Below are 22,132 nucleotides of genomic sequence, written 5' to 3' on the forward strand. Positions count from 1 at the left end.
TCACTTTCTATAGAGTAAGATTCTAGGGTTATTACAAATCTTGGAAACACAGTTCTACCTTAAAAAAAAAAAAAGGAATTAAATTGTATCAATCTTGTCTTTCCCCCAGCTTCAAAGAGAAAAAGCCTCTACCATTCTCGAGAAAGCCCATGTTTTATTGTTTCCCTGGGATTCTATACTCTGACAGAGGGAGACCATTTTCATACAAAGTTGCAATGTAGCCCAACCTGGCTTCCAACTTGGTATCCTCCTGCCTCACTCTACCAAGTGCTGAGATTACAGGCATGCACTACCACGCCAGGCTCCATTTTCACAATTTCAGACAGAAACAGTGTTTGAATCTCACACATTTGTTCCCGTCTGCTTCCTTCCCTGTTATTTTAAATCCACTGTTATGTTGTGTCTCCTACCCCAACTCTATATATGGAAACTAAGTTCACAGTGACGAAGTGCCACCTTGAAACTTACCTTCCTGGTTACCGAGTGACTCCAGTGAGTCAACCCAAAAGCTTTTATTCTTCTTTATAAAGGGCATTCATTGCTATTTGGGACTATGCTCAGGCTCCTATCTATGGCATTTCACTACAGGAAAGATGACTTTGCTCAGTCTCTCTAAATAGAGTGCTAGTGAACTATGCATATGCCAAGGCGAAGAACCGAAGTTAAAGTTACTTAACTTCAGAGTAACCGGTCGGAAGCATGGGGCACACAGGTTCAAAGCATTTTTCGGCAATAACTTTCTTCTTTGTGTTTAACAAGCTTTTCAGTTGCTTGTTTATATTATGGCATTTACATGAGCAGCTGACCCCAAATAGGACATAGACTAAGTGACTATTTGAAACACTCTGCAGATAGTATTAGTCTATGAGGGGTCATGGAATAGACGGCTGCCTTCAATATCTTCTAAGTTCACACATGGAAATTAATGAACAAGCATTAAAGGACAAGGAAAAAGACTCAAAACATTTGTTTTGGAGTTCTCAATACATACCCTGGACTTCGAGTTACCCATTCCCAACTCCAGATCCTTCTGAAGTCTTCTCCTCCTGCATTTGGAAAAGTTAGCAATCCTCATGATGAAATAAACGAACGATTTTGGACTGGGAACCAGACTGAAGGGTGGAGGTAATGTTTTTCCATCATCAAAGTAGGATAACCAAAGTTTTGAACGAGCAAACTTCCATTCCACATCACTGTCATCCTGGTACAAAACAAAACTCATTGTTAGAACAGTTATGAAATTCTAAAGATTTTATTTTTACATTGTGTGTGTGTGTGTGTGTGTGTGTGTGTGTGTGTGTGTGTGTGTGTGTGTGCATATACCTGTAGTGGCCAGAAGAAGCGGACTGTAGTTACAACTGCATAGTTGTAAGCCACCTGATGTGGGTTCTGGCAACTAAACTCTGGTCCTCTTCAAGAACAGTGTTTGCTCTTAACTTCTAAGACATCTCTCCAGTCCCACGGTCACTAAATTTTAAACTAGACACTCTAGACTTGATGTATATTCTTACAGTAACTATATTATGTTTTGAACAGTTAAGTAATTCCATTCATCTGCATGTAGTTCCTACACGTCTTCACAATGTAGACTCCCATGTATGCTACTCAAATGCTTTCTCTTCCATACGCCTCTGTCTGGACCTACTGAGCTATAACCAGCACTTCCTGCTCCTCACTCCAAGGTAAAGCAAAAAGGCAAGAAAAACTCAGGGTCAAAGAAGGATAAAACAATTCATCACTGTCTCCCTCTGTCACCCCAACCATTTCTTCACATTCATCATTGTTTCTCACTCTCCGCCACCCTCCCTGCTCTCCAGGCCCATCTATACCAGCTTGGTATAGATGTCATGCATCTTACTGTAAAGGCAAAGGGGAAAATGGCATTTTTGCTTCATCCATCTTCATTTGTTTTGTTGAGGATTCCACACTAGCACAGCCTGGCCTGGAACTCACACTGTAGCTTAGGCTACCCTCCTGCCACCTCCTCCAAAGTGCTGGCTAACAGGTGTGTGTCAACACACTTCACTGGATCACTCACATTTTGAAGTTTGTGTTTATACTACATGTCCTCATATGTCACATAAATCCTACAGAGGCCAGGATTGTCTCCATCTTTTTCTGTTCCCAGTGGTTCCCATGGTGACTGGCACAAACATCTTCACTGACAACAGACATGAAGCAGGGCCACAGGTATAGGAAGTGGGCTCCTTTAGTGCTCAGAGCCCACACTGATGTTACCATACACGCAGACATTCACAGTACTGCACCTTTGGCTTCTGCAGGATCTACTGTACTGGTTAATACTGATTGGCACTGTGACAGAATCTAGGATCATCTAAGAGATAAACCCCTGGGTATTCTTGTGAGAAAGTTAATTTAGGTGGCATGACCTACTAAAAATGTGGGTAGTTGTGGCTCAGGACTGCATAAAATGGAGAAAATGAGCTAAGGACCAATGCTCATCTTTCTCCGCGTCATGACTGAGAATGCGGTGTGACTAGCTGTCTGAAGCTCTTGCTCTTCCCCACCAAGATGAACTGTACCCTTTAATTGTCAGCCCCAAACAAGCTCTGCTTTTCTATATTCGCTTTTGTCACAGCAACAAGAAAAATAACCAATACACCTACCTTCTGTGTTGAGGACACTACATAAGGGACATCTGTTATAAAATGCACTTAGAAGCCAGGTGTGGTACTGCACACCTGTAATCTCAGCACCCGGGAATATGAAGCAGACTGAGCACCCTGAGTTTGAGGCCTTGGGTGACACAGTTAGGTCCTGGAAGCCTGGCTATAGAGTGAGACACTGTCTTCCAAAACCCAGACAAGCACAGCTGCTTGGTGGAGGTAACACATGGCTAAAAAAGGTACTAAATCCAAAAGAGGAAGACATTTAAAAAGCATGAAACAGGCCGGGAGGTGGTGGTGCACACCTTTAATTCCAGCACTCAGGACACAGAGTCAGGTGGATCTCTGTGAGTTCGAGGCCAGCCTGGTCTACAGAGTGAGATCCAGGACAGGCACCAAAGCTACACAGAGAAACCCTGTCTCGAAAAAACAAAACAAAACAAAAAGTATGAAACAATAAAGAAGGCTACAGAATCAACAAATCCAGAATCCAAAGCAGAGTGGCTTCTAGGGACTGGACATTTTGCCTAAAGAACATAGTCAACTTGACTGTCATATCCTCCACCAGGAGCAGTGCTGGGTGGCCTAGGAGTCATAAGTCCCCCTACAGCCAACATTTCTAGCCAATAGTCTTAAAGCTTTTGATACACAGGGCAGGAAACACTTACCTCAATTTCTTGGTATGAGCTGTTAATCATAGCAATTAGCATGTTGAGTAAAACAACCACCATAGTTACATTGTATATTCCATAAAGAACATATCCAATATTCTCTATAAATTTGTGATCATACTTGAGGACAACAGAAGTCACTTCAGACAGTCCAAATATGGACCAAAATAAAGTCTTGAAACTTTCTTCGACCCTATTGAAAAATTAAACACAGTAATGAAGCATTTCCAGCATTAAAAAGTAAAAACAAGTCAGTATCTGATGCTATACAGATCATTATTATAAACATTATTATAAAATACTATCATCATAAACTTCTAACAATTGCTTTTTAAAAAATATTACTATTTACTTCATGTGTACTGGTGTTTTGTCTCCATGAATGTCTATGCACCAAATGCAGCCAGTGCCTGTGGAGGTCAGAAGAGGGCATCAGATACCCCGGAACTGGAGTTACTAAGCATGTGGATGCTGGGAATTGAACCCAGGGTCCTCTGCAGCTACAGCTCTTAACTGCTGAGCCATTTCCCTAGCTTCTAATAAAGCTTAAATAAAAATCTTAAAAGTAGAATTATTGTTACGATATATTATTTTTCACTTTCTTTTGAGACAGTATTTCACTATGTGGCCCAGGGTGGCCCTGAGTGGATCATCCTGCATCCAGCTTCTAAGTGGTAGGATTCCAGGCACATGCCACCATGTCCCCATTACTCCGGTGCTTAGCAGCAAGTATCCCCTGAGGTTCTCAGGTGAAAGCTGAAGTGATGTCACAATACCCACGCTTTCCTTCTGGAAGGATGGAAGTTTGGAAGGGGTTTGGAAATGTCAATCAAACTTCCTGGGTTAGGGTTAAAACTAAACATCCACTTCAAAAAAGGGATGTACAATGAATTCATCATGACTTGCAATGAAGTAATTTGCACCAGCAAACAAACAACCTCAATACCCAGGGATCAGGCTAAAGAGTTTTGGTGCATGCGGATGGTGGAATGCTGTGCGGCCACCGGGGATAAAGAGGCAGATTTATCTTCATACCTTTATAAGATAAACCTTAGCAAAGGTACATTACATGAAAAAAATGCAGCAAGTGTGAACTACTTAGTCATGTGAATACAAAAGAAAGGGCTATATGAATACTTACACTCTTTTTGGGAAAAAAGAAATCTCTGAAAATGTTCAAAAGAAACCATGGCTTCCGAGAATGAAAGACAATGAACAGCCTGAGGGCTGGTGCGAAGGAGAGGCTTTTCATTGTATTGTAAACATCCCCATTAGAATTTTTGGAACAAGAACCCACAGTCTCCCCATGTCATCTGTGGGAAATTGGTTTCCAACGTTCTCATGGGTATCAGTATCTGAGGACGTGCAAGGGACTCCCAAATAAGTGGTATTGTATTTTCACATTACCAGTGTCTCATTTCCGGTATTATGTAAGCCATCTCTTGGTTACTTACAATAACAAATATAATGCAAAGCTCTGCAAATAATTGTTATACTACGGTGTTTGGGGAATAATGGCAAGAAAAGAATGTGCATGTTCAACACAGACACGTTTTTTAAAGAATAATTGGATCTGTAGTTGGTTGCATGTGGGATACAGGTTCTGGAAGCCAGCTTCACCTCCTCCATGAGGGTAATGCTCAGTTGGAAGAGGAGGGAGACAAGAGAACTAGAACAACCCAGTCCTTCTAGCACAAGCAGTGTGCAAGCCCTGCCCAGCCTAAGCGCCAGGGTTTACCCCTCACATGACTTTTGTCCACTGGCATTTAGCTCATTTTGTCATATGATCTTCAGATCTGTGGAACAAATACAGAATTCTTAAACCGTCACACAGGCCAAGGTCATTGTGAAGTACAGGTGGAAAATTGTCTTTTTCCCCTCAGAAAGTTATTTATGAAAACAGTACTTTAAAATATCGCTAACGAATTATAAATAATAATGAAGCCTATAGGCTTGCAGTTTTATTTTTTATATTAAATTTAATATTTTTTATTTATTTTTTAATATTTTTATTTTTAATTTTTTTTTAAGCCTATAGCACCCGGTATTCCCAGGCAGTCTCCCATCTAAGTACTAACCAGGCCCAACCCTGCTTAGCTTCCGAGATCAGACGAGATCGAGTGAGTTCAGGGTGGTATGGCCGTAGACTAGACTTGCAGTTTTAAATACTAGTTTACTTATGTATTCCTCTAACCACTCAACCAGTATCACTGGAACATCTAGCATGCTCTAGAAATGTTGTTAGTCCCCGGGCAGAGAGGCTGGAGAGTAAAGAATTCTGTTCCATAGAGACATGGTGAGGTTATGGCATGTGGAGTCAGGAGGCTGCAGCACACTTTGGCCTCCGTTTCTGCATTTATTACACCTGTCACGGCACCACCCTGCCCCTTCCTCTTGCTCCTTTGCAAACTTCCCTGCCTCAACTCCCCGCAGCATCCGTGGGCTGGGTATGTGTGGGAAAAGAGGGCCGTTAGAACGGAAAGGGCACTGTGGTTCTGAGCTCCTACTGTGGGCAAGAGGCTTTACATAACCAGCCTTATGTAATCCTCACGACAACCTTATTTAAAATCTATCATGCTTATTTTAAAAATGAGGAAAATGACACTGAGAAATGTTCAGTAATTTAACCAAAGGGTGCAGTTAGAAAATAGCAGAACTGTGTTAAAATCCTGGCCTGCCAGACTTCCCAGCCGATATTCTTTCCACTATATTATGTTGCCAGGCCTTTCTTCAAAAGAGAAAAGAAAAATGTAATCTATCATATGAACTATTGTGAGGCAGAGAGCACAGGGAATTGTGTGGGGTCCTGTCTATTCACCAATGGAGTCACGGGATTTTTTTTGTTTTGTCATTTATTATAATAAAGCGAGCTGCTGGTCTCTTTTATCTTTAAGGAAGGCCCGCTCTACAATAACTATTTAAAAGATAATTTTAAAACAATTCAGATGTCTCCAAGGATGTGATGCTGTACATTATCTACAGGGAATTTACTGTGTAGCTGGCTCGCAGCTGTGGCATTATGGGGAACAAAGGGGAGCTGGTGAGAGTTTGAGAGATTCTTGCCTGTGAGGGTTGAAACACAGGGAGGGCCTCATCCCCATGACAACCAAAGGCCTATGGTGAAAGAGAGACTCTCATAGCCCAGGTAGCTCCATGGTGGGGACCTTACGGTGACAGTGACTATAGAGGTTAATCAAGAAAGGCTTCGGGAGGAGGTGACTCTTCAGGGCAGCAGCTGGAGCTCTCCTCCTAGGAGCTACCCTTTCTGCCTACTTTATTCCCTGTACTCACTACTGAAGAACACATTAACAGAGGAGCTGAAAGAGAAACACAGATCTCAAAATGATGCTAAATTTAATGTCTACAGAATACAAGAGATAGCCACTATTAGACATTTGCCATCCAGTTTTCTTAAAATAGCCCTTTTCATCTGGTATTTTTCCAGATCCTGATCAATGCTTGTGGTGGAATCTCACTAAACTCCAAGAGTGGACCAATGGCCTGTATGACCAGCTGCAGATGCTGATTTTATGGTTGTTTTTCTGCTCTTGAGAATGGCTTCATTATGACAGCTGACAGCCTTCATTTGCTGGACCTGCTAGAATTTCTTTTTATACCTTTTTAGTATGATGTCTTACTTACGTGGTAAAAGCAGGATTGACTTTGGCCCCAAGGTAGTAAGAATAAAGAATGAACATGCCAATCATGAAAGCCAGAAACACCATAATGAACAGAACCATGAACTTAAATATGTCCTTCACGGTCCTTCCAAGGGAGATCTGCAAGGGCCCAAAGCTCTCGTTTGCAGGGAGGATGTATGCGATCCGGGAGAAGCTGAGTACCACAGCTATGGCATAAAGGCCTTCAGATATGATCTGAGGGTCAGAAGGGAGCCATTTATCTCTAGCTAGAAAAGGGGAGAAAGAGAGAGAGATTAAAATTGGAGTTTTTAACTTATTCCTAACTATGCAAAACAAATACTGCAAACAGATCTATTATAAAGACAAGTGGTTCCTGCTTCAGATGAAACAATGGCAATTTAATTAACTGTCCAGATACTATTATTATGTTAAGCTAGGAACAACATCTTTATTTCAATGGATGAAACCCTATTATGAAGACACCAAGATGGCCTCACATAGCACAGAAACAGAATAAAATACAAAAGGGAGAGATTCAATGTTTCATGGACAGACTATGTCCTGTACAAGTGACCATTGATATTCACTTTCCCCTTAGTTATCCGCTTTACTTACTGGTTGTTTTGCCATGCCATAGGCAAAACTTCAGTGAAACTTATTTTGAAAATCAATCCATCTATCAATTAACACAAGTAAAATGTCCAACAGTAAGGAGGGAGAGTATTACCAAATCACAGTGGTGCTGACCCTGTGAGGGCCGAGCCACATGGCAGGCTCCCAGGAAGTGTACATGTGTTAGAGGCAGACCCTGAGTGAGGACCCCAATACTATACAGCAGATCCAGTTCCCTGGCAGGCCAATGAAATACTACACGGTTAATTCTGTGCAAACTGAGTGATCTCCAGAAGAATGGCTGCACTGTAGACATTGGCAACAGCAAACTGAACGTCTGTCAAATGATTGTGTGTCAGTCACTGCCTCCAGTGGCCCAGTGTTACTTCTCTTTTTATAAAGACAAGACTTAAAAACATACATAAAGGAAGTTGGGAAGCCTGGTTTAATAATTTCCCCTCCAGCCAACAGTTACTAAAATCACATGAATAAGTTTGAATACACAGCTTATAGAAACAATCAAAATAACATATCACATAAAACAAGATTTCAATCCTTTAATTATAAATGGTGTTCATTTGCCCCTTTGAGCCAGTGTCCTTAGTACATTGTTGTAGAATATTATTTTAAGGTGTGTTACTTTTGTTTATGCTGTGGAACATTTGTTTAATGATGCAAGGACATGTTGCATTCTTTTATGTTGCATTTGCTTACCTCTGTGAAGCTGTGATTCTTTGCCTGTCTAAAACACTTGATGGTCAAATAAAGAGCTGAACGACCAATAGCGAGGCAGGAGAAAGGACAGGCGGGGCTGGCAGGCAGAGAGAATAAATGGGAGGAGAGATCTGGGAGGAGGACATCAGGGGCCAGCCACTCAGCTACACAGCCAGTTACAGAGCCAGTCACGGAGTAAGAGTGAAAGTAAAATTACAGAAGTAAGAAAAGGAAAAAGCCCAGAGGCACAAGGTAGACAGGTTAAGAAAAGCTGGCTAGAAATAAGTCAAACTAAGGCTGGGCATTTATAATTAAGAATAAGCCTCCATGTGTGATTTATTTGGGAGGTGGGTGACACCCCCCCAAAAAAAGAGCAAGAACAACCAGCAACAGTACATTAAAAATCTTGCTTGTTTTTTAAAATAATTTAATTATTTTTATTATTTTATGTGCATTAGTGTTTTGCCTGCATGCATGTCTGTGTGAGGGTCAGATCTTGGAGTTACAGATAGCTGTAAGCTGCCATGTGGGTGCTGGGATTTGAACCCAGGTGAGAGTCAGTGTTCCCAACTGCTAGCCATCTCTCCAGCCCCTAAAACTCTTGTTCGTTGATGATGACTGATAATGTGTTTACATTGCATGCACTGCAATACTGTATATTTTGGAGACTTCCTAAAAATGTCAAAGTATCTGTTCCCCTCACAACACTGAGTCCTAGTCACACTTACAGACTCTTCCTCCCAACCAACCACAACACTTCTAAATACTAAATTTTAGACTTTCTTATCTGTAAAATGAGTGCCAGACAATAATTTATTCTATTTTAATTAATTTTTATTGTGGTATTTGGGCTAGGCAAGCACTCTAGGACTATGCAATATCCCTATGACTTTATTTAATTAATTTTTATTATTTTTCATTTATTCATATGCAGGCTCTCACTAAGTGGCCCTGGCTGACCCTGATTATGTAGCCTGGCAGGTTCGAGCCTGTGATTCTTCTGTCTTAGCCTCCTGTGTAGGGGGATTGTAGGCCCCACTAACATACAACTATAATGAAAATTTGCCCGCTACAGCTCTGTAACACTGGTTTGTGCAAAGAAGCCATCAGTGCCCTTCCACCTGGACGTCCCCGCCACGAGAAAGATACAATACCCTCTCCAGTGCAGCCACCTTCTCAGAGGTACAAACTTTAGCTCCTACATCCTGCTTCTGCTGAATTTTCCTTCATCTTATTCCAGGCCCCTGAGCATCTAGTTTTTCAGATTCTGAAGCTCATGCTCTCCCTACTGCCCACACTCTACACATTTCTCATGCTGAGCATACGGTGGTTGTCTATTAATCTGAGGTTTGGCATTCCATAATTTCAGTGATTGATGATTGGCTGTAGTCCGGAAATATCAAACAGCAAATCCCAGAAGCAAACAATGTACGTGTTTTAAGCTGCCCCGTTTGCTAAGCATCCTAACAGTACAGTCTCCACTGGCTCCATCCTTCACCCTGTCCAGTGTCTCCACGGTGGATAGGCTGTCTGCCCCCTAGTGCCTGAGTACCAGTGGAGCACAATAGGTGCTGTGGTGAAGAAATTTCTATCTTCCTCAATAATAAGCCTGGAACTCAAAACTGCTGATTCTGGCAATTTTATTACAGTAGACTATTATAATTTTTGTTTTATTAGTTATTAATCAATCATGGTCTCTAATATATAAATCAAGCTTTATCACAAAGCACATATTTACATGTGAGAAAGGACACAGTACATGTAGGGTTTGATTCTACCTGTGGTTTCTGGAATCTTAGAACATCCCCAGCTCTGATAGAAGAGCTACCATGTCTTATATTTTGGGTTGTAGGCCTAGCCTTTTACAGCTGAGCCATCTCTCCAGCTGTTTCTTTCCAAAATGTCCTTCCTGAAATGTAAAGGGACCCTGCAGCTGACAACTCACCGTAGGTGAAATACTGAACCTCAGGTGGGAGTGTGACTTCGCTCAGATCACTCTCTTGCACGTGGTTGTCCACATACTGCTGAGCCTTTGTTGCCTGCAGGAAAGCTAGGAACCTGGCTGTGAAGGCCGCGATGAAGATGGAGAGCATGCCAAAATCGAGCACATTCCACAACTGCACTATGTACTCCCGGGGTCCTTCCAGCCAGAGCTCCTTACACTCCGACCACATCATCCCTGCACAAGAAACCAGAGGCGTGGATTAGATCGTACAGCTGAGGCTGAGCCGATACTGTGTCCACACCCAGGAAAGGTCCTGGTGGAGCTGAGTGGAAAGGAAGCTTCCGCTAGGGACTGATGGACCCCATCACGTCGGATTTGAAAGAACAGGCCTACTCAGTCGGAACAGCAAGGATGCGAGTGGGGGCAGAGCACAGAGCACTCTGGGATACAAAGCAGTGCACAGGGTGCTTCCATTCCTGAGATGGAGCAGTTTTTCCCCTCATACTACCTCAAATTTTTCCTTTAACACAGCCACTCAAAATGAGTTATCTGAAGTCAAGTAACAAACATCCCGAAAGTGAGAACACTCCTAAAATCCCTGAAACGAAAGCAATATATAAGAGTCTCTTTAGCCCCAAGTATTTCAATTAAATAATTAGACCCATGCTAATAATTTAGTGTCGACATATACCTTTCAGCATTATCTAGTTTCTTGTTTAGCTTATGTTTAATGGTTATATATGATGTTCTCATCATATATAGTATAATAGTTTTAGTAGAAAATGGCAATCATTTCAGTAACTACTGTTTTGGATAGAAATTAGGGAACTTAAAAGGCTTACCAAGAACCCAGACCATAATTAGCATTTCTGTCCATGTGAACTGGGTGGTCTTCACCCTGAAGATCTGCTTGGGATAGTCAATAACAGTGATGTTTGGCATTGTGGTGATACCTTCAAACCTGTCTGAGGCGTTGAACACAAGCAGACCCAGAAAGATGATGAAGGAGGCAGCGTGTGCCACAAACTTCATGAAGGGGCTTCGGAGAATCTTCCCCAGCTGTAATGACAGAGAGAGGGAGAGGGGGAGGTGAGGGAGGAGGAGATGGGGGAGGGGGAGATGGGAGGGGGAGGAGGAAGGGAGGGGGAGATGGGGAGAGGAGGAGGAAGGAGGAAGGGAGGGGAGGAGGAAGAAAGGGGGAGATGGGGAGGGGAGGAGGAAGGGAGGGGGAGATGGGGAGAGGAGGAGGAAGGGAGGGGGAGGGGAAGGGAGGAGGAGATGGGGAGGTGGAGATGGGGAGGGGAGGAGGAAGGGAGGGGGAGAGAGGGGGAATTGTGGATAGGGAGAGATGGGAGAAAGGGGGGAGATAGGAGGGAGGGTGAGAGGGCGATGCTCTAAAAAATTTGGCTTCTATTCACAACAATCACTATACGGGATAAAAATGAATAAGTGAAGGAAGTTGAAACACTTTCTGTTTGCTTCGGAAGAGCTATTCAGGCTTGTCCAACCTTTGGATAGTTATGAATGTTGCCCAACACATTTGTAGACATCAAGTCACAACGTCAGGAGGCTGGACTCCCCTGACAGTTATGCATTGTGAAAATTACGCTTTTTTTAGGGATATTTTCCCTCTAAAATTCACTTCTAAATGCCTACTATGCTGTACACCATGCTGCCCTGACTGATGCACTTCTGGAAACTCCAGTATAAGGGATGGATCTTACTCTTATTTTTGCGTGCAAAACTATTGCAAAGTCAAAGTTCTTGGGCCTGGAAAGGAAACCTGAGTTTATAGACTCACATAGGGCATTAAAAGCTTTCTGAAGAGTAAAATAATTACTACACTGTAAACAAGTTTTAGTTTTCATTTTCAAATAATCCAGACTCATCATACCATACATCATATTTTAAAAGGAAGAAAATATTAAATAAAAATCTTATCAATTACTACCTACATAATAGGAAGAAATAAAATAACTAGAATGTCCAAGTAAGGTAGCTTGATCAAAAATAATCTCCGAGTTTTGAAAATGATGCATATAAGAAAGACATTTTCAACGATCAGCTTGTAATTATTTGAAGGTGATTCCTTAAAAATATCCTGTGATACACTGTCCTTAAAAGTCTCATGTTCTACTGGGTAGTGGTGGCACACGCCTTTAATCCCAGGATTTGGGAGGCAGAGCCAGGCGGATCTCTGTGAGTTTGAGGCCAGCCTGGTCTACAGAGTGAGATATAGGACAGGCACTAAAACTACACAGAGAAACCCTGTCTCGAAAAAACTAAAAAAAAAAAAAAAAAAAAAAAAGTCTCATGTTCTAACAGGAAATGAGAAGCAATTCCTCTTGTTCCCAGGGGCATCCATAGTCCAAGGATTAGGTACATTACATTGGATATATTTGTTAAGTATGTCCTCGATTCTGCATACTCAGAGCCTGGTTTTTAACTCAGTCTGTGACCTTCAAAACAGATTTGGTTCACATTTGGAAGACTAACTTCAAACAGATGTCCAGAACCTTAATCTGCTATCAACAAATGACCAAAGAATGTCCAGTATTTCTGAATTTGAACATGCATGCACACAGACAGTTGTTACATTTCCATACCGGACACAGAAAAATAAGCAACAATACGATTACCCATCGCTGCTTAGACAGCTGCAGAGGGTGTGCTTAGCATCACTGCCAAGGCACTTGCAATTCTTGGGAATCGCCAAGTCTGTTTTCCTTAAAGGTTGGTCTTTAAAACTTTAAATGAGGGGCTGGAGCAATGGCTCAGTGGTTAAGAGCACTGGCTGCTCTTCCAAAGGACCCAGGTCCTATCCCCAGCCCCACATTGGGGTTCAGAGCCATTTATAACTCCAGTTACAGGGGATCTGACTCCCTCTTCTGGACTCCACTGGCACCAGGCACATAAATGGCGCACAGACATACAAGCAGGCAAAATATGCACATAAAATACAATAATAACAAAATTTTAAATGAGATGAAAATAAAACAGTATACTAATTTTTAAAATGGGTTATATGTGGAGTTTTTTTCTTTTTCTTTTACAGTATTGGAGCCAGGGCTCATGCACACTAGGCAAATGCTCTAATGCAGAGCCCTGTCCCCAGCCTAAGAAGGCTTCACCCAGGTCTGTGTGCAGAGACTGGAGGTCAACATTGTCATTCTTCTGGGGCTCTCCACCTTGGTTTTTGAACCTAGAGTTTACTAGTCAGCTAGACTGGCTGGCTAGCTAGTCCAGGAATCTTCCACATCAGCTCTCCAGCACTGAGACTACAGACACATGCCATCATCCCTAGATTTGCATATGGATACGAGGGATGGAACTTGGGTACTTATGCTTGCCAGACAAGCACTTCATCCACTAAGGCACCCCCAGCCTGAGAATTCTCCAGTTATCTCTTTACTCTGTGCAATAAGCACAGCCATGCATGGGCTCCAGGAATGGCTAAGTTCCTACACTACACAGGGAGCTGTTATTTTAATAAGAGGTAAAAATGTACACCCCAAGATGCCCACTGCAACCCTAACCTGCTCTAATTGACTGAGATACCTGAAGACAGACTCTTGGGTGCCAGAACTTTGTGATGCATTTCCTCCAGAAAGGGAAATTGTTCGGGTTATAAGTTTCTGCTCACTGCAGGCTCTTACATGATTTATGTTCCAGTCTTTAGTGTTTATGTATTTCAAGAATTGTAGAGTAGCTTCTCCATGATACATAACAAAGAATCCATCAGTCATCAAACTTGGTCAAAATGACAAACTTTCTACCCTTTATTGTATGGGCCAGCTCAATAAGGAAGTGAATGGATAAACATCCTCACACATGTATACACCCGGAGGAGACTGCTGAGCCACCGGGCAATGTTAGACTTACAGGGTCATTTGTAAGTGACCTTGACTCATTTTGCCTGAAATAGATTCTGATCTAAATAAAACCAGACTTGTGAATATAAACAAGAGATTAAAGGACCTAAGAGCAGCTCCTTCTCCAGGGAAGTGGCCCTTATTATCAGAATACAGATTCTGTTAGCATGATTCATGTTCTCTTCCACATCTTGTATAGGGGATTTCTTAATCACAACCAAATTAGCTCTCCTTGGGCAGGTTGAAAGGAGAAAGGTATCAGAGTGATCAAAGCAAAGTCAAGCAGTTTAAAAAAAATTGAAAGCCCCTAAGTCCAGTTCTACTCACGCTGGAACTTTCTGGAAGAACAAAGGACTTGACCCACTTTGGGCATGACTGAAGGTTAAATAATACCGCTGATATCCATGTGCTTAATACTCAGCCCCAGGTGTGTCTAATGGGTTCAGATGAGTGCCCTGAAAATAGTTAGCAGTTTTGTGGTCCCACTGAGTGCAGCCGTCTACTTCCCTTCTCCCTTTCCAGCCAGCCTCGGCCATGCTCGTCTTATTACGCTGTCAGGAGTAACTGCAGAAATGCTACTTCACTCTGGCCACTTATTCCTCCCTGTCTGCCATGGGCATTTTACCCTAAAAGCATTAATGTCATGCCTGCAAATGTGAACCGTTTTGCTAGTACCAACTCCTTTCCAGTTCTATCCTCGAGTTGATCCTCCCACTAAAAAGTAGAATATTTGTTCCTCAGTCACTTAAAACGCAGAGCCAACGAGGTGGGAACCTGACCTTTAGCTTTTGCATTTCCCCAACAGAGATACCCATTACACCAGGTACAGAGGGAAGGCGGAGAGGCTAGTACCCTGCTACAAGGTGCAATCCAATAGCCAATAGCAAGGAATGGAAGGCCCAAGGCCACGACCAACACCACCAGGCACTTGATAGCGATCGTCTGCTCCCGAAGGCCGGAGAGATTCTCATACCAGATCGTCAAAAGCTGTTGTTGGCAGTTGGGGTGAGCCACAAACTGTTGGGAGGAGAGGGAGAGAGACAGGTTAGCATCCCCCTGTCCACAGCAGAGCATCCCAATGCATCCCCTTCCAGAGCACAGCCTGTAAAACCTCCGTTGTCTTCTCTCTGCTATTCAAACTCGCTTCCTCTTAGGACTAAGGCGGAAGCCGAGGGAGAAAGTGGATAGCTGCCTTTTCTCACAGTCCTGTCTGGTCACCGACTCCTCTGGCAATGCCTGACACTGGCTCTCTTGTGACAATATGCCCCCACAACGCCCCTCGTCAGTGTTCTTGCATTCATTTCAAAATGGAAAAGGAAAACGGTTATTTGGCTTATTGTTGACTGGAAGTAACTAAACTTCTGGGTTACTCCCCAAATACCACCCATATGAAAATTACATAAATGACGCATACTGGAGCCTCTGTGCTGTGGCTGAACACGAAGGGATCTGCAGAGCTGTTACTGAGCCAGCAGACACCATGCAGGGCGCACACGAGCACCGCTCCTAGCTGCCACGCCATCTCCCCAGCCGGTTTCTTTCTTTCTTTCTTTTTTTTTTTTAATGGTTTTTCAAGACAGGGTTTCTCTGTGTAGCTTTGGTGCCTGTCCTATATCTCACTCTGTAGACCAGGCTGGCCTCAAACTCACAGAGATCTGCCTGGCTCTGCCTCCCAAGTGCTGGAATTAAAGGCGTGCACCACCACCGCTCGGTTCATTTTTTTTTTTTTTAAGCTTGTGCATTTAATTTCTATAAACTTGTATCTTGCCTCTAAAACATTTTTGATTTTCTGACACAGGGTCTCATACTGTAGCCCAGGCTGACCTAGCAACTGCTTTCTTTGTTGGGTGACTTATTGTGAAATCAGCATTGCTGTGGGTCAAAGGCTGTGCCTTCAAATTCACATTTTGAAGTCCAACCTCCCAATGTGCTGGCCTTAGGAGGCCGGGCTTCAGGGCATGCTTGGGGCCTGGGGACAGAGTACATGAGATGGTTGGTGACTTTGGTGCCTATCTATAATACACACACACACACACACACACACACACACACACACGCACGCACGCACGCACGCACGCACGCACACGCACACGCACGCACGCACACGCACCCACAGGGCTCTGTTTTTGCCACATGTATTACAAAGAGAAGTCAGTACTTTGCAACTCAATAGGTGGCCCTGGCCCGGAAAGTCCTGCTGCCATCCTGACCTCAAATGTCCTCAGTACTATGAGAAGTGTTTCTGTTGCCAATGAATCACCCTAATTATGGTGCTTTGTTATAGCACCCAAGCTGCCCGAGAAATTCCCGACTAAAGGTTCTTTCTGATTATCTCACCATTGCTAGTTCCTAAGAGTATGTTAGGTCTTCCTTCCAAACCATTTACTTACTGTCTTCCTCTCTCTCTTCCTCTCCTCTTTCTTTTAAGTCAGGGTCTCACTCACTACAAGACCAACTCATCTTGAGTCTGGGATTCTGCCTCAGACTCTTCAGTACTGAGATTAAAGACATGTGCTACCACATCCTGTAAAGTTCACAATTTCAAAACTGTCTCACACACTAACATAGTCATTAAATGACCCCTTGGGAAATGCTGTAGACACAATCAAAACTGAACATTTTAAGGTCGGTGTTCCCTCAGATTCTGTGAAGAGCCCCAAAGCTCCATTTTGCCAGATGTTATATTTAGACTATTTCTTTTTTTTATTTATTTATTTATTTTATTTTATTTTTATTTTTATTTTATTTTATTTTATTTTATTTTGGTTTTTTGAGACAGGGTTTCTCTGTGTAGCTTTGCGCCTTTCCTGGAGCTCACTTGGTAGCCCAGGCTGGCCTCGAACTCACAGAGATCCGCCTGGCTCTGCCTCCCGAGTGCTGGGATTAAAGGCGTGCGCCACCACTGCCCGGCTTAGACTATTTCTTTTCTGTTTCACCCCTCCCTCTACAGTTCCTAAATGTCTGCCATATTTATCCATTCACTTTTCAGACTGCTTTATACTCTTACTTTATATCAGCCAGCTACTGCACTGGGCATTTGGTACCAGATAAAAATAGAAGAGTTGAAACAGAAACAGAGGAGGATGGAGGGTGGGAGAAGGGAAGGGAATGGGAGGGTGTGAGGGAGGGGAAACTGCGGTCGGGATGTAAAATAAATAAATAAATTTAATAAAAAAAAGGAGAGTCGATATTACTTTAAACCATGAGCAGTCATTTCTTCAGAGCACATGGCAGGCTGTTGCAGAATATTTGTTTAACTGTGCAAAGAAGTGGTGCATTTGTTTAACTATGTAAAGATGTGTTGCTGTTTTACCTTGCCTGCCTAAGGCACCTGATTGGTCTAATGGAAAGCTGAATGGCCAATTGCTAGGGAGGAGGTATAGGTGGGACTTCCTGGCAGAGAGAGTAAGCAGGAGAAGGAATTTAGGCTTGAGTAAGAAAGAAAAGGAGACAACAGGGAGACACCAGGAACCAGCCAGACATGGAGGAAGCAGGAAAATAGGATATACAGAATGAAGAAAAGGTTAAAAAACCCTGAGGCAAAATGTAGAGGAACAGAAACAGGTTAAATTAAGCTAAAAGAACCAGTCGGGCAAGCTGAAGCTAAGGCTGAACATTCATAATTAATAATAAGTCTCTGTGTTTTCATTTGGGAGCTGGTTGGTGGCCCCCCAAAAATTTCCAACTACAGCAGGCTGTCAATGAATCCAATGTAAACCATTATAATAAAACTGGACTCCACATCCTCAACAAGACAATAAGTTGGAACAAAATCATCTTGGTGGAAATGTCTCAGTACCTCAAGGCTTGTTTGTGAGACAAGATGCTGCATGGATCCAAATCATAGCCCTCTAGAGACCCCAGCCAGCCAGCCTGAGAGCAAGAAGCTGGGTATACCAGAAAAGCCACAGGGTGAGCATAGAGTACCATCAGATCAGATTACTGTTTGGGGAGGCAAGCATGTAGTTTTCTGAGGCAACCCAGAGGTTTCTATAAGGTACAGAATATCCACATGGCTAAGAGACAAATGCTCTGTGTCCATTTGGGTGGGTGAACTCACTTCCCTCTGGGGAGTATCTGCTTGCTATGGCTTGAAAGCATCTCCTTTAAAATTCTGGTGTTGTCATGTGATATTCTGAAGAGGTGAGAGAGGTAAAGGCTAGAGGAGGTGGTGAGAGCTACCCCCCCCCCCAACACACTGTTAGTCTGTAGTTTCAGCTAGTTAGGAGGCTGGAGGCAGAAGGATCGCATGAGTCTAGGAGTTCAAGGCTGGTCTGAGTAACTCAGCAAGATCCTGTGCTTACAAACAACAATCCAACTAAGAGATGGCACAGCTCTTGCTGAAGAGCTGACCATAATAGAAGAGCCATTTGGAGTTTGTCATATTGCTCTTCCATTCTTCCACCACATGAGGGCACTGTTAGTGCTTCTGGAGGACACAGCCTTGGGCCAGTACCTTCATCTTGGACTTTCCACCCCAGAACAGTGAGAAAACACATCCTGTTTTGTAATTGACCCAGCCTCAGTTATTGTCACAGTAGCACAAATGAACCAAGACCCTGGTTTTCTTAGGGCTTAAACTGCATAAAAATTGTATTATTGCTATTGTGTGTGCATGTGTGTGTGAGCCTGAGGGTGCCATGGAGCTAATGCAAGGGTCAGAAGACAACATGTGGATTCACTTCCACCTCTATGCACGATCTGCAGTGTCTTAGGGTTTCTATTGCTGTGAGAAACACCATAACCGAAAACAACTTACAACTCTCAGATCACCCTGCAGCACTGAGGGAAGTCAGGGCAGGAACCAAAGGCAGGAACCTGGAGGCAAGAGCTGAAGCAGAAGCCATGGAGGAGTGCTGCTCCCTGGCTTGCTGCTCCCTGGCTTGCTGCTCCCTGGCTTGCTTAGTTCATTTTTTTTATATAACCTAGGACCATCCTCCTAGGGGTGCCATTGCCCATAATGGGCTGGGCCCTCCCACGTCCCCACAGACTTGCCTATAGGCAATCTGATGGTGACATTTTCTCAACTTTCTTCCCAGATAACCCTAGCACAGGGGGTTGACCTCAGGCTGACACGCTTTCCCAGCAAGCACCTTTCCTCACTAAAGCCATCCCACCAGCCTGCTTTTGTTTGTTCTGATTTTGAGACAGGCTCTTACTCTGTAGCCCAAGCTGACCTACAGCAGAAAGCAATCCTCCTGCCTCAGTCTCCCTCTCATGCCGGGATTATATGTCTGAGCCACTCCCAACACTTGAGGACAGAAATAATGCTTTGGTCTTGGACTTTTCCCTCCCACTCCTCCCAACAGGGCCATCTTTAAATCCGAGGATGTGCATTAGGGCACTGATTACCCTTTCTACATAGTGTATGTGAGACCATCCACGTCGACCCTCGTGGCTTGCACCACATGCTGCCAACACTTACTATAAGTTAAACCCTAGCATTTTACCTGTTATAAAATTCAGCCTAACTGGCCTGTATCCTGCAAATAGGAACACAGCCTGTGTTCTTCTTGAGATATATAATATCATATCTTTTGAATTAATTTAAAATCCATAGAAATAGATTTTCCTCAACAATTTAAAACTCCTAATACAAATACATAAAGCACATCTTAAAAAATACAACCAATACAACATTAGCAAGTGAGAGCAAAGCCCCCTAATCCATCAGGGGATGGGTTTTTTTCTTCTTTTCAACAACTTCAGAATAGGGCAGTGACTTTTATCTCTTAAACCACTCTATTTATTTCCTGGGAAAATATCATTATGATAGCACACTGTCAAAGCTGGCTGCACCAGATTTGTATGTTGTTTTCCAACTGCAATGGACCAGCAAATTGAAGTCATTACAAAAATAATACCCTGACTTGAGGTTTTCTGATTCGAAGAGAAAGTGCTTGACACATAAGAACATTTCAATCTTTCAATATAGCAAAACTATCACAGCGTTACAGAACACACACACACACACACACACACACACAAATGACTAATAGGATGTAAGATGAACCACCAACCAGGGCAGGAGATGGAAAACAACAGAATAAACTTATACTTAAAATGATTGTGTTATACTATCTTTTTGAACTGTCCTCAAGCAGGTACTGCTGTACAAAACCCTTGGGGAGTTTGCTCTTGTTTTAAGGACATTGTTATGTTAGTCACGTCGGGGCTGAGGCCTCTCACTCCTTCTGCAGAGAAACACATACGTGGATAACTGAATGTGTCCATATTGCTGCAGGTCTAATTTCTAGATTACTCTTCTGTTAAGGATGAAATTGGAGCACTGGGGAGAACTCCGGAAATTATTTTTCTCTAGAGCGTCGTTTTACGGACTAAATAGCCTACCATATCCTGTCAACAAATTTCCTATAATAAACATTGCTCACCACGACGTAGGTATAGATGGAGGTGTGTGTGTGGGGGGGGGGGAGCCCTGATTTCATAGCACAGAACAGTAGAGAGGTATGACCAGAATTAGAACTCAAAGGAGCATCCTCTCCAAGGCAGAGGAGACACAATTGAACTACTGATTTCATCAACACCACCAAGTACTGGGACTATTCTTTGAGAACAGGAAACTAGGTTTCTATATTAGCATTTATTTATTTTGAGAGAAGTTTGAAGCAGGTTTCAATAGGAACCCCAGGCTAGCCTGGGGCTAGTGGTCCTCCTATCTCAGCCTTGTGAATACTAGGATTACAGGCATGTGCTACCTCACCTAGCTGATAAGTTTATTATCACAGGGTTTGAAATTTTTATTTATTTTTTGTTCAAAACATTTTAGATTTAAGAATTTTATGTGTATGAGTGTTTTGCCTGCATGTATGTATGTGCACCACGCACATGCCAATGAATGGTTGTGAGCCATCATGTAGGTGCTGAGAACTGAACCCAGGTCCTCTGCAAGCACAACACATTCCCTTAACCACTGAGGAATCTCTCCAGTCCCCTTTCTTTCAGATTTTGTTCGTGATCTTTCCAGTGTACAGAAGTTCCAAACTATATGTTGTCAAGTTATCTGTAATTTTGTTAAGATTTATTTTAAAACAATTTTTTAAAATTGTATGTGTAGCCAGGCAGCAGTGGCGCACACCTTTAATCCCAGCACTCAGGAGGCAGAGCCAGGAAGTGTGAGTTTGAGGCCAGCCTGGGCTACAGAGCATGAGATCCAGGACAGGCACCAAAACTACATGGAGAAACCCTGTCTTGAAAAACAGACAACAACAAAAATGTATGTGTATAGGTGTTTTACTTGCATGTATATATATCACATGTGTGCCTAGTGTCCACAGTGGCCAGAGGAGGGTTTGGATCCCCTGAAACTGGAGTTACGAATGGTTGTGAGCCACCATGTCAACAATGGGAACCAAACCCGGGTCCTCTGCAAGAGCAGCAAGTGCCTTTAACCTCTGAGTCATCTCTCCAGGTCCTCAAGATTTCTAATATTATTATATCAAAAAGTTCCTTCCTAAAAAACACTAAATTCATAGTCATACATGTTGATTGGTAACGAATTTATTGCTGACGATACCACATACATTGTAACCTATACATCAACTTGTTTAAAATGAAGGCATTCACTCTGCAGGGTGGGTTGGCTAACAGATGCACCTTTGTAGATGAGCTGTTTCTGCTAATATGACACTTTCCATGGAATGATAAAAAGCCTGTGACAACTGAAATCAATTCTCTCCTCTCAGGTGCCAAACAGAAGAGATTCATATTGCAAGACCCGTGACTTTGTCTGGACACTTTTCTAAAAATGGCTTGCCATCAATCTTGTTCAAAATCATCTTCCCCCCAACATAAGCAAAACCTCCCAGGAAGAACACTCTGAGGAGGTATTTAATTATCTTAGAACTGATCTGTTCCCTAAAAGTTGTTTTCTTTCAATTTCTAGTGAAAATAAATTTTCACATCATTAATGACTGACCCAAACCCCATGGATATGACACATAAAAGTTCTCTGTGTTATGGTGGAGGTGTGTGTACACATATGTGAGTGAACGTGTGTGTGTGTGTGTGTGTGTGTGTGTGTGTGTAC

At 42.8% G+C, this 22,132-nt stretch overlaps 1 protein-coding gene and 1 non-coding gene across 4 annotated transcripts in view; both read right to left on the minus strand.

The window, feature by feature from the left end:
- Positions 1-22,132, minus strand: part of Trpc3 (transient receptor potential cation channel subfamily C member 3) — a 67,232-nt gene that overhangs the window by 16,732 nt on the left and 28,368 nt on the right. For all 3 annotated transcript variants that reach the window (XM_028889834.2, XM_028889833.2, XM_028889836.2), the window contains exons 4-9: positions 14,935-15,099; positions 11,053-11,269; positions 10,211-10,444; positions 6,941-7,205; positions 3,296-3,491; positions 992-1,201 (exon numbers count right to left, since the gene is read on the minus strand). In XM_028889834.2, the coding sequence (XP_028745667.1) occupies positions 992-1,201; positions 3,296-3,491; positions 6,941-7,205; positions 10,211-10,444; positions 11,053-11,269; positions 14,935-15,099 (1,287 nt within the window). The remainder of the gene's footprint in view (positions 1-991; positions 1,202-3,295; positions 3,492-6,940; positions 7,206-10,210; positions 10,445-11,052; positions 11,270-14,934; positions 15,100-22,132) is intronic.
- LOC114707189 lies at positions 5,328-5,446 on the minus strand. Its single transcript, XR_003736618.1, has one exon. It is a non-coding gene; the product is annotated as a 5S ribosomal RNA (ribosomal RNA).

This window comes from Peromyscus leucopus, chromosome 6 (assembly GCF_004664715.2).
Source record: "Peromyscus leucopus breed LL Stock chromosome 6, UCI_PerLeu_2.1, whole genome shotgun sequence".
NCBI classification, from domain to species: domain Eukaryota; kingdom Metazoa; phylum Chordata; class Mammalia; order Rodentia; family Cricetidae; genus Peromyscus; species Peromyscus leucopus.